This window comes from Martes martes, assembly GCF_963455335.1.
Source record: "Martes martes genome assembly, chromosome: 15".
NCBI classification, from domain to species: Eukaryota; Metazoa; Chordata; class Mammalia; order Carnivora; family Mustelidae; genus Martes; species Martes martes.
This window is the reverse complement of record NC_137903.1, coordinates 432,527-445,390: the sequence shown is the minus strand read 5'-3', so window position 1 is coordinate 445,390 and position 12,864 is coordinate 432,527. Positions and strand designations below refer to the sequence as shown.

The 12,864-nt window shown below is 47.2% G+C and overlaps 2 protein-coding genes across 2 annotated transcripts in view; one reads left to right on the top strand and one right to left on the bottom strand.

The window, feature by feature from the left end:
* Positions 1–11,137, top strand: part of NUP210L (nucleoporin 210 like) — a 79,185-nt gene extending 68,048 nt beyond the window's left edge. Inside the window, exons 32-38 of the mRNA XM_080825083.1 lie at positions 521–647; positions 4,091–4,240; positions 5,614–5,864; positions 7,574–7,778; positions 10,347–10,451; positions 10,728–10,802; positions 10,876–11,137. Coding sequence (XP_080681209.1) covers positions 521–647; positions 4,091–4,240; positions 5,614–5,864; positions 7,574–7,778; positions 10,347–10,451; positions 10,728–10,802; positions 10,876–10,979 — 1,017 coding nt within the window. The 3' untranslated portion in view covers positions 10,980–11,137. The remainder of the gene's footprint in view (positions 1–520; positions 648–4,090; positions 4,241–5,613; positions 5,865–7,573; positions 7,779–10,346; positions 10,452–10,727; positions 10,803–10,875) is intronic.
* A 222-nt stretch (positions 11,138–11,359) lies between these two features.
* On the bottom strand, positions 11,360–12,631 carry RPS27 (ribosomal protein S27). The gene is made up of 4 exons (XM_080825086.1): positions 12,522–12,631; positions 12,158–12,266; positions 11,771–11,881; positions 11,360–11,445 (listed from the first exon to the last, which is right to left on the bottom strand). The coding sequence occupies exons 1-4, from the start codon at positions 12,525–12,527 to the stop codon at positions 11,417–11,419; spliced, it is 255 nt and encodes an 84-aa protein (XP_080681212.1). The 5' UTR covers positions 12,528–12,631; the 3' UTR covers positions 11,360–11,416.
* Between the last annotated feature and the right edge of the window lie 233 nt (positions 12,632–12,864).

Sequence of the window (12,864 nt, the reverse complement as noted above, 5' to 3'; positions counted from 1 at the left end):
CAGAAGGCCATCATTATCTTCTCTCATTGTAATCATGAAGCACTTGCCTTAAACACAAGGCACATTACAGGATATACAAAGATAGATTAGTCTCTCAGTTGAAGAACTTAGATTCAAATAGGAATGATTTTTAACAAAAATACAAATACCTACAGCACAAGACAGAACATTGCAAGTACATTGAGAGAAACAAAGTACTTTGAAGTTTCAGAAAAGGCTGAGATTATATGCAACTAACGAAAGTTGCAGTTGTCTTTGAAGGCATTTTAATAGGGGGTCATCCAAAGGGAAGATGTCAAACAGAATAATGGACAAAGACTTCCTTTTGGGAAAAAAAAAAATGTTATTTTCTTCTCAAAGGTAAACAGATTTTGTGGTTCTTAACTATGTGAAGTAGAAAGGCCCCCGGGCCTTGAGTGAGATGGCGCTTTTGGTGGGATAAGTTATGAAGCGTCAAGAGGGAGAGAACAATATTTTCTAGGTACAATTACGTACAGATTTTCCTTTGGTTTGCTCACAGGTGGTGGTCAATGCATCATCAAGATTAACGCTCAGTTACGACCTCAAGACCTATCTCACCAATGCCCCCAATTCAACTGTGTTCAAGCTCTTCATTAGCACTGGCAGAAATGGTGCTAATCTCAAAGGTCAGGAGTCTCTTAATAGGTCTGGGTGATTGTTCCCATCATTCCTGTCTTCCTTCTCATGTACCCCGTAGACTAGCAGTCCATATTTCCTTTTATTTCAGAACTGACTCCACCTTTAATAAATAAATCACTGACTGCTGTGACCTCACAAATGACTCGATACCAGGTTTTGATATAGGCTAAACTTGGTCACTGTCGTTTTTCTAGTTATAACCTTGCCTGAGAGGCGGCCTAAACCAGGGATTTCCAAATATGGCTGATTTTCAAAGCTACCTGACGAAATTTTTGTAAAAATATGGCCTTAGGCTCCATCCCGATAGTTAATAAGTTTGGGATGAGGCCTCAGACCCGATTCGTCTCCAGCTTCCCTCGATTTAGGAAGTGTTGGAGTGCGCGACAGTTTAACCGTTATTTGCTCAGCAAATTTACCGTGTATGCTTTTTGGTTCTGTATTGGGCTATAATTTACTATCAGTAAAAGGTGGGGAGGTGGTGCGTGGCTGACTCAGAGCAGCATGAGACTCTTGATTCCAGGGTCATGAGTTTAAGCCCCACATTGGACATAGAGATTACTTTAAAAAAATAATAAACATGGGGCTCCTGGGTGGCCCAGTGGGTTAAGCCTCTGCCTTCGGCTCAGGTCACGATCTCAGGGTCCTTGGATCAAGCCCCGCATCGGGCTCTCTGCTCAGCGGGGAGCCTGCTTCCCCCTCTGCCTCTGCCTGCCTCTCTGCCTACTTGTGATCTCTGTCAAGTAAATAAATAAAATCTTTAAAAAATAATAATAATAAATATTTTTAGAAGGTTTTGTTTTTTTTTTTTAAGATTTTATTTATTTATTTGACAGACAGAAATCACAAGTAGGCAGAGAGGCAGGCAGAGAGAGAGGGGGAAGCAGGCTCCCCACTGAGCAGAGAGCCTGATGTGGGGCTCGATCCCAGGACCCTGAGATCATGACCTGAGCCAAAGGCAGAGGCTTAACCCACTGAGCCACTCAGGCACCCCAAGAAGGTTTTTTTTTTTTTTAAAGATTTTATTTATTTATCTGTCAGAGAGAGAGTACACACAAGCAGGCAGAAAGGCAGGCAGAGGCAGCGAGAGAAGCAGGCTTCCTGCTGAGCAAGGAGCCCGACGCGGGACTCGATCCCAGGACCCTGGGATCATGACCCGAGCCGAAGGCAGTGGCTCAACCAACTGAGCCACCCAGGCGTCCCTAGAAGTTTTTAAAAAGTGGGGGAGGTGGGGTGCCTGGGTGGCTCAGTCGTTAAGTGTCTGCCTTTGGCTCAGGTCATGATCCCAGGGTCCTGGGATTGAGCCCCACATCAGGCTCCCTGTTCAGCGGGAACCTGCTTCTCCCTCTCCCTCTCCCACTCCCCCTGCTTGTGTTCCCTCTCTCACTTTGTCTCTCTCTCTTAAATAAATAAATAAAATCTTAAAAAAAAAAAAAGTAGGGGAAGAAAGAAAACTAAAATACAAGATATTCCTAATAGATTCTAGGTGGTATGTTTGCAGTTTATATATTTTTTTTCTCATTTAATAATCAGTTCTTTTTTTTTTTTTTTTAAAGTAGCCTCTACCCCAGTACCCAACATGGGGCTTGAACTTACAACCCTGAAATCAAGACCTGAGCTGAGATCAAGAGTCGGACGCTTTGGGGCGCCTGGGTGGCTCAGTGGGTTAAATCCTCTGCTTTCGGCTCAGGTCATGATCCCAGGGTCCTGGGATTGAGCCCGGCATCGGGCTCTCCACTCAGTGGGGAGCCTGCTTCCCACCCCCTCTCCGCCTGCCTCTCTGCCTCCTTGTGATCTCTGTTTGTCAAATAAATAAATAAAATCTTAAAAAAAAAAAAAAAGGTCTACGAGAAAATTTAAAAAAAAAAAAAGACGCTTAACCAACTGAGCCACCCAGGTGCCCCTCATTTAACAATCTTATGTAATAATTATCATCGTTTTAAAAATGAGAAATACCAAATCTAAGAGCAAGTAACATGTAGTTAGTGGCAGAATTGGTAGATCTGTCCCACTCCAAAGTCCATGTAAATTCTTTCATTTTTTTAAAGAAAGAACAAACTCTGGTTTTTTTTTTTTGCAAGAGAGCATGCAAAACCAAGAAGTCCAAAATATTACTGTCTATAAAATTTAAGTCTAATTGCCCTTTTGGTCATTCAGTTTTTAGGCACTTACTTTCTTTTCACATTATTTAATTTTATAAGTATAATCTAAGTATATATAAATATTTGATTTTTAAAGTTTTCCAGGTTCTTTTACAAAGTATTAAATATGTATAACATATTCACACATTGCTCTCTGCCTTAAGATATACAGATTGCAATTCTTCCCCCCAGAATCTTTCTAAAACCACAGCTTATTTTATTATGAAACAACTCTTTTGATATTGCTGATAGTCTCCGAAAGATGAGAATGGTCACCGGACCGACTACTGGCAGCTGAGAAAAAACTTCAGCAAACTGAGGTCATCAAGAAATTGTGCAGGGGAAAATCCTGGACAGGACATCACCTCCTACTTAATCTAGAACGCTGTCCATTGAAACTGTCCGTTTCTTGTTGGCTGTGTGGCTCCTACTTAAGACACCATTTGTAATATTCTGGAGATCTCTAATTTGAATCACACTGCAATCAGTTATGGAAAATCAGACTTCCTAGACTGAAAGGCCTCCCAGCTGTAATCGTCGTCCAGTTTCCCTGGAACCTGTCTCATTCCTACTGACGAATTCCGGAAACTTTTGAAAGAGGACCCACCTATGATACTGATAATGGAAGCACCACTATAGTCATTCACAAATCAGCAAAAGCAAGGGTCTTAGACCATTCTTTTATCTTGATTGTAGCAGGAGCCAAAGGGGCTGGCCTAATAAGACAGAACTGACCCCTCTCTTTTGCTATTTTTAAAAAATTTTTATTTAATTTCTACACCTGGTGTGAGGTTCGGACTAACAACCCTGAGATCAAGAGTTGCTTCTCTGACCCAGCTGCTTCTCTAGCCTCCCTTTTTAAGATTTACTTATTTGAGGGGCACCTGGGTGGCTCAGTTGCTTAAATGTCTGCCTTCTGCTCTCGTCATGATCCTGGAGTCCTGGGATGGAGCCCTGCATCAGGCTCCCCAGTCATCAGGGCGTCTGCTTGTCCCTCCCCTCTGCTTGTACTGTCTCTCTCTCAAATAAATAAATAAAATCTTTAAAAAAAAAAGATTTGAGAGAGAGAGAGAATCTCAGGCAGACTCCGTGCCGAGTGCAGAGCCCACCACAGGGCCCCACGTCACCACCGTGGGTCACGACCTGAGCCGAAATCAAGAGTCAGTTGCTCCATAGACTGAGCCGTCCACGTGCCTCACCTTTTTTTTTTTTTAAATCAAACTACTGGCTTATGTAAGTTTCCTCTTTTACAGATTCTTATGGCAGTTATTTCTCTCTTTTCTGCTTGTTAGGATCCTGTACCCCAAGTCAGGCCGTGGCCATCACAACGGTACTTCTTCCTGAGACCCTTGTGCTGTGCCATGTGCAGTTCAGCAACACTTTGCTAGACGTCCCGGCAAGCAAAGTCTTCCACGTCCACGCGGGGTTCAGCGTGGAGAGAGGTGGGTCCCACTCGCTGCGTCTGGCGCCCTCGTTTCTGTCCACGTACCACTTCCTTCCTGGCTTGCGTCTACACTTTGCAGTTTCATCTGCTGTAGAACTATGGAAACTTTCTCAACCAGCGTTTTTGTTTAGTCTCTGTAACACCCCGTGCTTTTGTATTAGAGTCTTCTACTCTCTTCTCTGCTAGTCCGGCCCTGTCATCTCTGGGCTTGGATCATTCGTCTTTTATCCCCAGTTAGCAGCAGTGTTGGAAGGTTTATTGTTGAACTGAAGGATGTTTCAAGCAGAGTAGCATTAACTAGCATAAAGTAGAAATAGGCATGACACTGGAATTTCACATGAATCACCTTGTAAAACGAGAGGACTCATGTCAAACGTAAGGCATCAATAGGATAGTGCTACGGCCCAAGACCTTCTCTAAGGCCAGGCAGTATGGCGCGAGGTGCGAGCAGCCACTGATGCCAGGCTCACTCAGCAAACTGGTGGGCACTAACCAGAATGCCCGGTGCCAGGACAGGGACTGGGTGTACACAGGGGAGCAAGTCAGGGCTTCTCATCTTCACCAGTGCTGGGCAGGGAGATCCGTCACAGAGGCAGAGATGCACGGAATGCTGTCGAGACAGAAAGAGAAGAGGAGCAGCTACCTCGAACCTGGGGGTTGGTCAGTTTTACACAGCAAGGCTTGTGGAAGGGTGACTAGGAATGCGCTAGATGTGAGAAGGCCACAGGCCAGGACATCCCAGGCAATAAAGAGCCTGGAGTTTGGCAGGACACAGAATGGAGAAGGAAGAGGAGGCAGCAAGGCAGCCAGGGAAGGGCCCTGCGGTAATCCAAGCGTGACCTGCTGAGGGTCTAGCCCAAGTAACAGGGAGATACAACGGAGGGGCAGGTGTCAGACATTTCAAAAGATGAGTTAGCAAGATTCGGATGGTTGGATTTAGGAATGAAGGAAAGGGTGTCTGTGAAAAGACAGCTGAGTTCAAGCAAGGAAAACTAGCACAATATTCCGTCGAGATATGGTTTGACAGGGAAGTGACTAAGCCATGCTCAAAGCACTTTTCACAAACCCTTTCCTGATCTTGGCAACTGTTGGTTACTTCATTCTACGTCTGCTTAATTTCCATTTGCCCTGTGTTATTTACCGCTCCCTGGCACGCTGATTTAAGCAACAAGTTCAGCTGCGGGTTGCATGGGACTGTTTTTCTTCGGTACATTCTCTCCCCACATCGGCCAACAGTCTGCTAGTAGGGAACAGTCAAAATTGAATTCCCCTTTTCTTCTGAACTTGCTTCCATGTTTCCTTCCTATTTCAAGCCGGCTGGCTGAAAGGAGCTTATGACCCTTCCCCGCGCATTTTTCATCTTTCCCGCAGGGGTTTATGTCTGCCTAGTCAAGGTTCGACCCCAGTCTGAAGAGCTGCTCCGGGCCCTCAGCGTGGCTGACACCTCAGTCTATGGGTGGGCCACACTGGTCAGTGGCCGGGGCAAGAGTGGAATGCAAAGAATCCTTATTCCTTTCATCCCAGCCTTTTACATCAACCAGTCAGAATTGGTTCTTAGCCGCAGACAAGACGTCGGGGAGATCAGAGTGCTGGGGGTGGACAGAGTTCTCGAGAAGCTAGAGGTATGTGAAGCACTGAACCAAAACATAACTGAGATCAAGGTTTTGAAAAAGGAGTCTTCATTGGTAGTCCAAGGGCAAAGGAACAGCTATGGAATGACTTGGATAAAATTCACCACGAGTGGGGGAGGAGGGCCACGGTGGGGGAGGGAGAAGGAGGTGGTTCTTAAAACGAATGAAGAAAACCTGTCCTCTTCACAATGCCAGGGGACTCCCAGAATCCAGAATTTAGGTCATGAGCTTTGTCAGTCTGGAAGATAACACCAGTATCATCTTAAACAATCTTTAGAATTCTAGTTTGAAACTTTTTTTAGGGGCACCTGGGTGGCTGTGGGTTGAGCCTCTGCCTTCGGCTCAGATCATGATCCCAGAGTTCTGGGATTGAGCCCCAACTGGCATTGGGCTCTCTGCTCAGCGGGGAGCCTGCTTCCCCCTCTCTGCCAGCCTCTCTGCCTACTTGTGATCTGTCAAGTAAATAAATAAAATCTTTAAATAAGTTTTTAAAAAAACTTTAAAGAAAAAGATTTATTTATTTATTTAAAAATTTTATTTATTTATTTGCTAGAGAAAGAAAGCAAGCATGAGAGGGGAGGTCCAAGGGAGAAGCAGACTCCCCATGGAGCTGGGAGCCCGATGCGGGACTTGATCCCAGAATTCCGGGATCATGATCTGAGCCAAAGGCAGTCCCACAACCGAGCCACCCAGGCGCCCAAAAAGATTTATTTATTTGATTAAGAGCATGCACAGGGAGAGGGACAATGGGAGAGGGAGAAGCAGGCTCCTTGCTGAGCAGGGAGCCTGATGTGGGGTGTGATCCCAGGACCCTGGGATCATGACTTGAGCCAAAGGCAGTTGCCCAACCAACAGAGCCACCCAGGTGTCCCCCCCGCTTTTTTTTTTTTTTTTTTAAGATTTGTTTAAAAGCGAGTGGGGGCAGAGGGAGAGAATATCCAAGCAGACTTCTACTGAGTGTGGAACCCAACACAGGGCTGGATCCCTCCAGGCGTAAGAGCAGGACCTGAGCGGAATCCAAGAGTTAACTGGCTGCTCAACTGACGGAGCCACACAGGCACCCCTAGTGCCATCAAAACTTTTCTGAAGCCTATTTTATTCTCATAGATCATTTCCTTCCATTATCTACTTCAACACATCTGAGTGTGAAAAAGCAGTTAACTTAAGATTGCTAACTAGAAATACAGGGATTGGGGTGCCTGGGTGGCTCAGTGGATTAAGCCTCTGCCTTCGGCTCAGGTCATGATCTCAGGGTCCTGGGATCGAGCCCCGCATCAGGCTCTCTGCTCGGCAGGGAGCCTGCTTCCCCCCTTCTCTCTGCCTGATTCTCGGCCTACTTGTGATCTCTCTGTCAAATAAATAAATAAAATCTTAAAAAAAAAAAAAAAGAAATACAGGGATCTTACTTATGTTTAGAATGCAATATTGAGGGGCGCCTGGATGGCTCAGTGGGTTGAGGCCTCTGCCTTCGGCTCAGGTCATGGTCTCGGGGTCCTGGGATCGAGCCCCACATCGGGCTCTCTGCTCAGCGGGGAGCCTGCTTCCTCCTCTCTCTCTGCCTGCCTCTCTGCCTACTTGTGATCTCTCTCTCTGTCAAATAAATAAAATCTTAAAAAAAATTTAAAAAAAATAGAATGCAATATTGATACAAAACTGATTTTCCTTCTGTCAGACAAGTGCCATTTTCTCTTTTCTCCAAGGTCTTTCCCAGCTCCCCAGTCCTAGTGGTCTCTGGCCACAGGCCGTCTTCCCTCACACCTGGCCTGGCTGTCTATCCCATAAGGGTAGTCAACTTCACCTCCCTTCAGCAGACGTCATCACCCATTTTCATCAATATTTCCTGTGAGCTCACCAGTCAAAGTGAGGCTGTGCTAGTGAGAGCTCTGAAGGATAAGTCTGGTGCAGGTGAGCACTGGGGGGTCCTGTTTTTAATCTAGAGAAGAAAAGACCACAGAATTTATTGCTTAATGAGAAACATTCAGCCACTTGGCTAGGATTACTCAAACTAGCTGGGGTATGGATCTTTATTTTCCAAGCCTATCTGGAGCGTAACCTTTCAGGAAGCTCTTATCACCATCAAGGTATTCTACTTAACTGACATATTTGAGTAGTTATTAATTTAAGAAGAACTTCAGTCTTGTTAATGTACTATTCTGTTGTAAACCTCTTGATAGATGATTTTCTTCAAAAACATCTGGCAGATCTTTTTGTATCAGGCAGTGGGCAAATGGTGACAGCCCTAGAACTAAGACTTTACTCTCCAAAATCCTGATTCTAGCCATGACTCAGTTTAGAAACTATGCCCCGTCTAGATGGTATGGGAACACGTGTAGTTACAGAAAAGTGTTAGGAAAGCCAAAGGATCATCCTCCTTATGCTGTCACCTCTACCTGCCCATCTCTCCAGAGAAAGTGTTCTTTGAATGAACTAGGAGTGAACTGGACTGAACCCTTGTTTGTCTCCCATGAAAGGAGGTCTGTTTCTACAAGGACCTGATAAGTACTGGGCAATACCCTAAGTGCACTTTATATGCATTTGTTCTAACTCTGAAGTAGATGTTTTTCCCTTTGAGGAACTGGAGATGCTCAAGTTTCCATGACTAGAACCAGTGTTCAACCTGTGTCCTGTTGTAAATCTAGAGTTTTAATGGGCTTCTGCAAGGGTCCATGGATGGAATTCCAGGTGCGCATGACCTTCAACAGAGGAAGAATTGCACCTTTCTTTTTTTAAAGACTTTATTGGTCAGAATGAGAAAGGGCACAGCAGGGGATGCTGCAGGCAGAGGGAGAAGCAGGCTCCCCACTGAGCAGGGAGCCAGATGTGGGACTTGATTCCAGGACCCAGGATCATGATCTGAGCCGCAGGCAGCCGCTTAACTGACTGAGCCACACAGGCACCCCTGCACCTTTATTTTCAATTAACCTCTAACTGAAAGTTCCCATTTCCAATTTTATGAATACAGGCAACAAACCACAGTAATAGCAATATGTAGGACTGTCACCTACAGAATTCAGGTATTTTCATGTTCCAATTATTAGATACCAATGTTCACTTCAAAATTACACAAAACATTAGTTATCAGACCTGAGTCTAGGTCTTTGTTACTAAAGCACATTACCTTATCAAAAAAGGCCTTTTTAACATCTTGTTAAGTGTATACATAGCTGTATCACAATTAGGTTTTTTTCTGTTTGGTTAACTTTGGTAAAACTGGTTTCCTTTATTCCTACACATTTTATTTTTTGCATTTAAAAACATTCTGAGATAGGATCCATAGGTGTCACCATACTGCCCAAGTTGTTCATAGCATAATAAATGGTTAAGAACCTCTGCTCTTCTCAGAGCTAAAAGAGGGACCAGTGGGAATAGTATAGCCCTGGTGAGTAGAAGTGGTCAGACACAAGGATCCAACCCAGCCTTCAGTTTATCGACACAAGCACACTGAGTGTCCGTTGGTATATGACAGGCATGGTACCTAGTACAGGAACCAGATTGAAGATGGGGCCTAATTAAGGAGCTAGTAATCAGTTCATTGTAGCCAGAACACAGAGGTATTGGAAAGGTTGATCATGTTTCATAATAATAATCCTGTTCCTAATCGATTTATTTGGTCTCTTACCCTGTAAATATTGGAAATCCAAAAGCTTTCCACAATTGGACCTGATCAAGGATTAATATAGAGCATCTTGTTTTTAGTGCATCTTTATTTCAAACAACTTCAAATTGTTCTTCAGAGCAAAGCAGTTTGTAAACAATTCTTAAACAAAGTACCATGAGAAGAGAGACCACTCACAAGTCTGAACGTTAGAGGGCCTACACTAGGGATGCAGAATAGGAAGTAGGTAGGAGGACCTGGTGACAATATGGATATATGGGAAGACCTGGAAGTTCAGGCGAGTCTGCTGGGGCAGGTGTTCGTTTCTAGACACTGAAGAATTTGAAAAAAACAATGTCCAATGTCAGGTGTACTTCAAAAACACAAGTCTTAAGTTTTATTGAGGACAGTGTTATACAAAAATCAGAATGCTCCCTAAAAACCACATCCTAAGTAAAAAATGACAAGGGAACCCTTGGAATTGAAAAGTGGTTGGTGATCCAAATAAGAATTTCAGGTTAGAGGGGTCAGAATTGGAAGTTCAGTTGCCACAATCACAAACTTGGTCAAGAGAATCAAGTCACTTGGAATTAAAATACACAGGAAAGGTAACAGGCATCTTGAGGTAGCGTATCCATTTGTTAAATATCCATCTGTAAGTTGGTAAATACAAGATTCCAAGTTTGGGAGTTTATTATCTAGGACGTAAGAACAAGCCAAAGAGGCAGAGGAACCAAGTACATAATTCACCTCTTTAACCCTGTTAAGAACCAAAACAACTTCCCCAAGGACTGGGTTCTGAGAGCTTCTGCTGGATACCCATGACCATGTGTTTTTAGCTTTAACTATTACATTGAATCGTTCTGACCAATACACAGATCAATGTGAAGACTCAAGTATCCTCCAGAAGTTCCTGGGTTCTCACCAGACCATCCTCTTTACCCTCTTTGCCCTGCTGGCATCAACGGCTTTCGTCTTTCTAGGTAAGGTACCCTTACATTCAGCACCATGGACGTTTGACTTAGAAACTAACTTCATTTAATTTCACCAACTGTGAGGATGAAAACTAGATTATCACATCTCACTTGTCACAAACAGTTGGAACTCATTCAGCCTCCCTAGCCCTGGTCACCCAGTGGACGAAATGTCCTGCCCAACTTACCACCAAGCAGTAAACTGCATGTGACAGATTCCACTTGGAAGTGGAAACCACTGCTAAGCCTTGAGATAACGGTAGTATCTGCCATGTTTTTTCCCAGCATGCAATGCCTTCTTAAACAGGATACAGATGGTTCCAGTTGTTTATGTACCAACTCTAGGAACACCACAACCAGGTAAAAAATAACCACCCTCACCTAGGAAAAGCTCAAATTATTCATACTTCAATGTGCTTCTTTTTACTCCTAGGTTCTTATACCTCCACCACACGTTCTCCTCCACCTTTCATGAGTCCACAACCCCCACCAGGCCAAAGTCGGCTACAACATTGGCTATGGAGTGTACGGCACTAACCTCCACTCGCACAAATCCCCTCAACTGTCGAGGACTGGAGCCATAAGGCCCCAAACTAGGCTTCTGAACACTGTAAATAAAGGATCCTAACCTGTTCTACGGTAAAGTGTGCTGGGCTGTGTTTTAAAGGTTAAGCATCTGTTCTTCATGCTATGAAAACATAAAAGCGAAATAAACGTTCTTATATAGTATCCCACGTTTTTATCAAGGTCGGAAGATTTACTCAGTGAACCTAACAGGACAGAAATGTCCCAAATAAACTTTTTAAGTACTTGGCCACTTACTTGCCCCAAATGACTCTAGCAGTCCACTCTTCTGGTTGCCCCTGAGTACTTGAGGTAGGAACTTCCTAGCAGTAAAACAAAGACAATAAACAGAATGTATCCAAAATCTGTTTATTGGGGTAGTGTCCCACTCATCTTGATTCCGGGCGCTTTTAGTGCTGCTTCCGCCTGAAGGAGCATCCTGGAAGGAGGAGGTTCAGAGGTTAACTTCCTGCGCACCCCACAAAGCAAGGGCATGCCTAATGACCCACCCACAAGAAAGCTACGTCTTTACTTTCCTCTAAACCTGCAGCTACTCTTCCAGGCGCGCGGGAAACACGACCGCCAGCTCAAACGCAGACCCTCTTAGCACTCCTCCGCCTCGGCTTGAGCACTAAGAAATACGTGGTTTCCCCTAGCACTGTGCGGGGGGACGAACGACCCCCAACGCCGACAAGCTTCACGAGGCAGTCAGACAACTCGACCCACGGCCGCTCCCGCCACCCGAGGTTCGGGCCCCGGCTCACCTTCTGTAAGCCTCGCCTTTCCTCCCGTGGGCTGGCAGAGGACAGTGGAGCAGCCGACACACAGAACTACCGTTTGTGCGTGGCTGAAGACGGTGGTGATTTTGTAGCATCCTGGGGAGACGCGCCAAGAAGCAGGGACTTAGGACCCCCGACGCCTGCCTTCGCTCGAGCGCAGGCCCGGCTGCGTTCCCGGTCAGGACAGGGACGTCCCGCCACCCCGAAGCCACCGACCCCTCCGCGTGACGCGCCGCATCCACAGGCACGTTCGAGCCCGCGGGGGAGCAGCCCGCCGCGGCCTCAGGACTCCCCCCCGGGGACCCGCCCCCGCCCCCCGCAGGCCCCCTCCCCCCGCCGGCCGTCGTCGGCCCCCCGGGCGGCGCCCCTCACCCGGGCACTTCACGTCCATGAAGTAGGAGTTGGGGCTCTGCACCAGGCGCTTCTTCTTGTGCTTCCTCTTCTCCTCTTCCGGGGACGGGTGCAGGAGATCCTTCGCGAGCTACGAGGGGCAGACAGGCGCGGTCAGGGCGGCGGCCGCCCCGGCGGCAGCGGCAGCTCGCGGCGCCCGGCGTCCGCAGCGGGGCCGCCATCTTACCCCCGCCCCGGGCCGCGAGCCGCCCGCCCCCGCGCCCGCGCCCGCCGCCTGAGGCCCGAAGCCCGCGGCCGGCCCCCGGGGCCCGCACCCGGAGGAGGGCCGTGCGCGCGCGCGCGCGGGAGGCGAAGGCTTCGCCGGGACCCGGGCCGGGGAACTCACGGGCATGTTCTCGTGGGGAGGTCGTCACCGCCGGAAAGGAGCGAAAGCGGAAATCCTGCCGCTTATATCCGCCGCCCGCCGGAAGTGACGCGCGCGCGTTGGGCCGCCATGCCGGGGTCCGCGCGCCGCCGCTGCCGGGAACGGCCGCCCGCCGACGGGGGTTGCGGCGCCGCGCGGGTGGGAGGGCGTCCGCAGGGGCGGCCGCGGAAGACGGCGCGGCCGGGCCGTGTCCGGGACTTGGCGGAGACCCTCGGTGTCTTTCAGTGGGTTGCGCTACAATGAGCTACGCGGGGCAGGAAAGCCCCGTGGCCCGCGTCGCGGTCTGCCGCTGGTTTGGTTGGGT

Coding starts and splice junctions, on each gene's coding strand:
- RPS27 (XM_080825086.1), bottom strand. Junction 11,882..12,157: donor CATGGACGTGAAGTGCCCGG/GTGAGGGGCGCC, acceptor GCGTCTCCCCAG/GATGCTACAAAATCACCACC. Junction 11,446..11,770: donor AAAGGCGAGGCTTACAGAAG/GTGAGCCGGGGC, acceptor TCCTCCTTCCAG/GATGCTCCTTCAGGCGGAAG.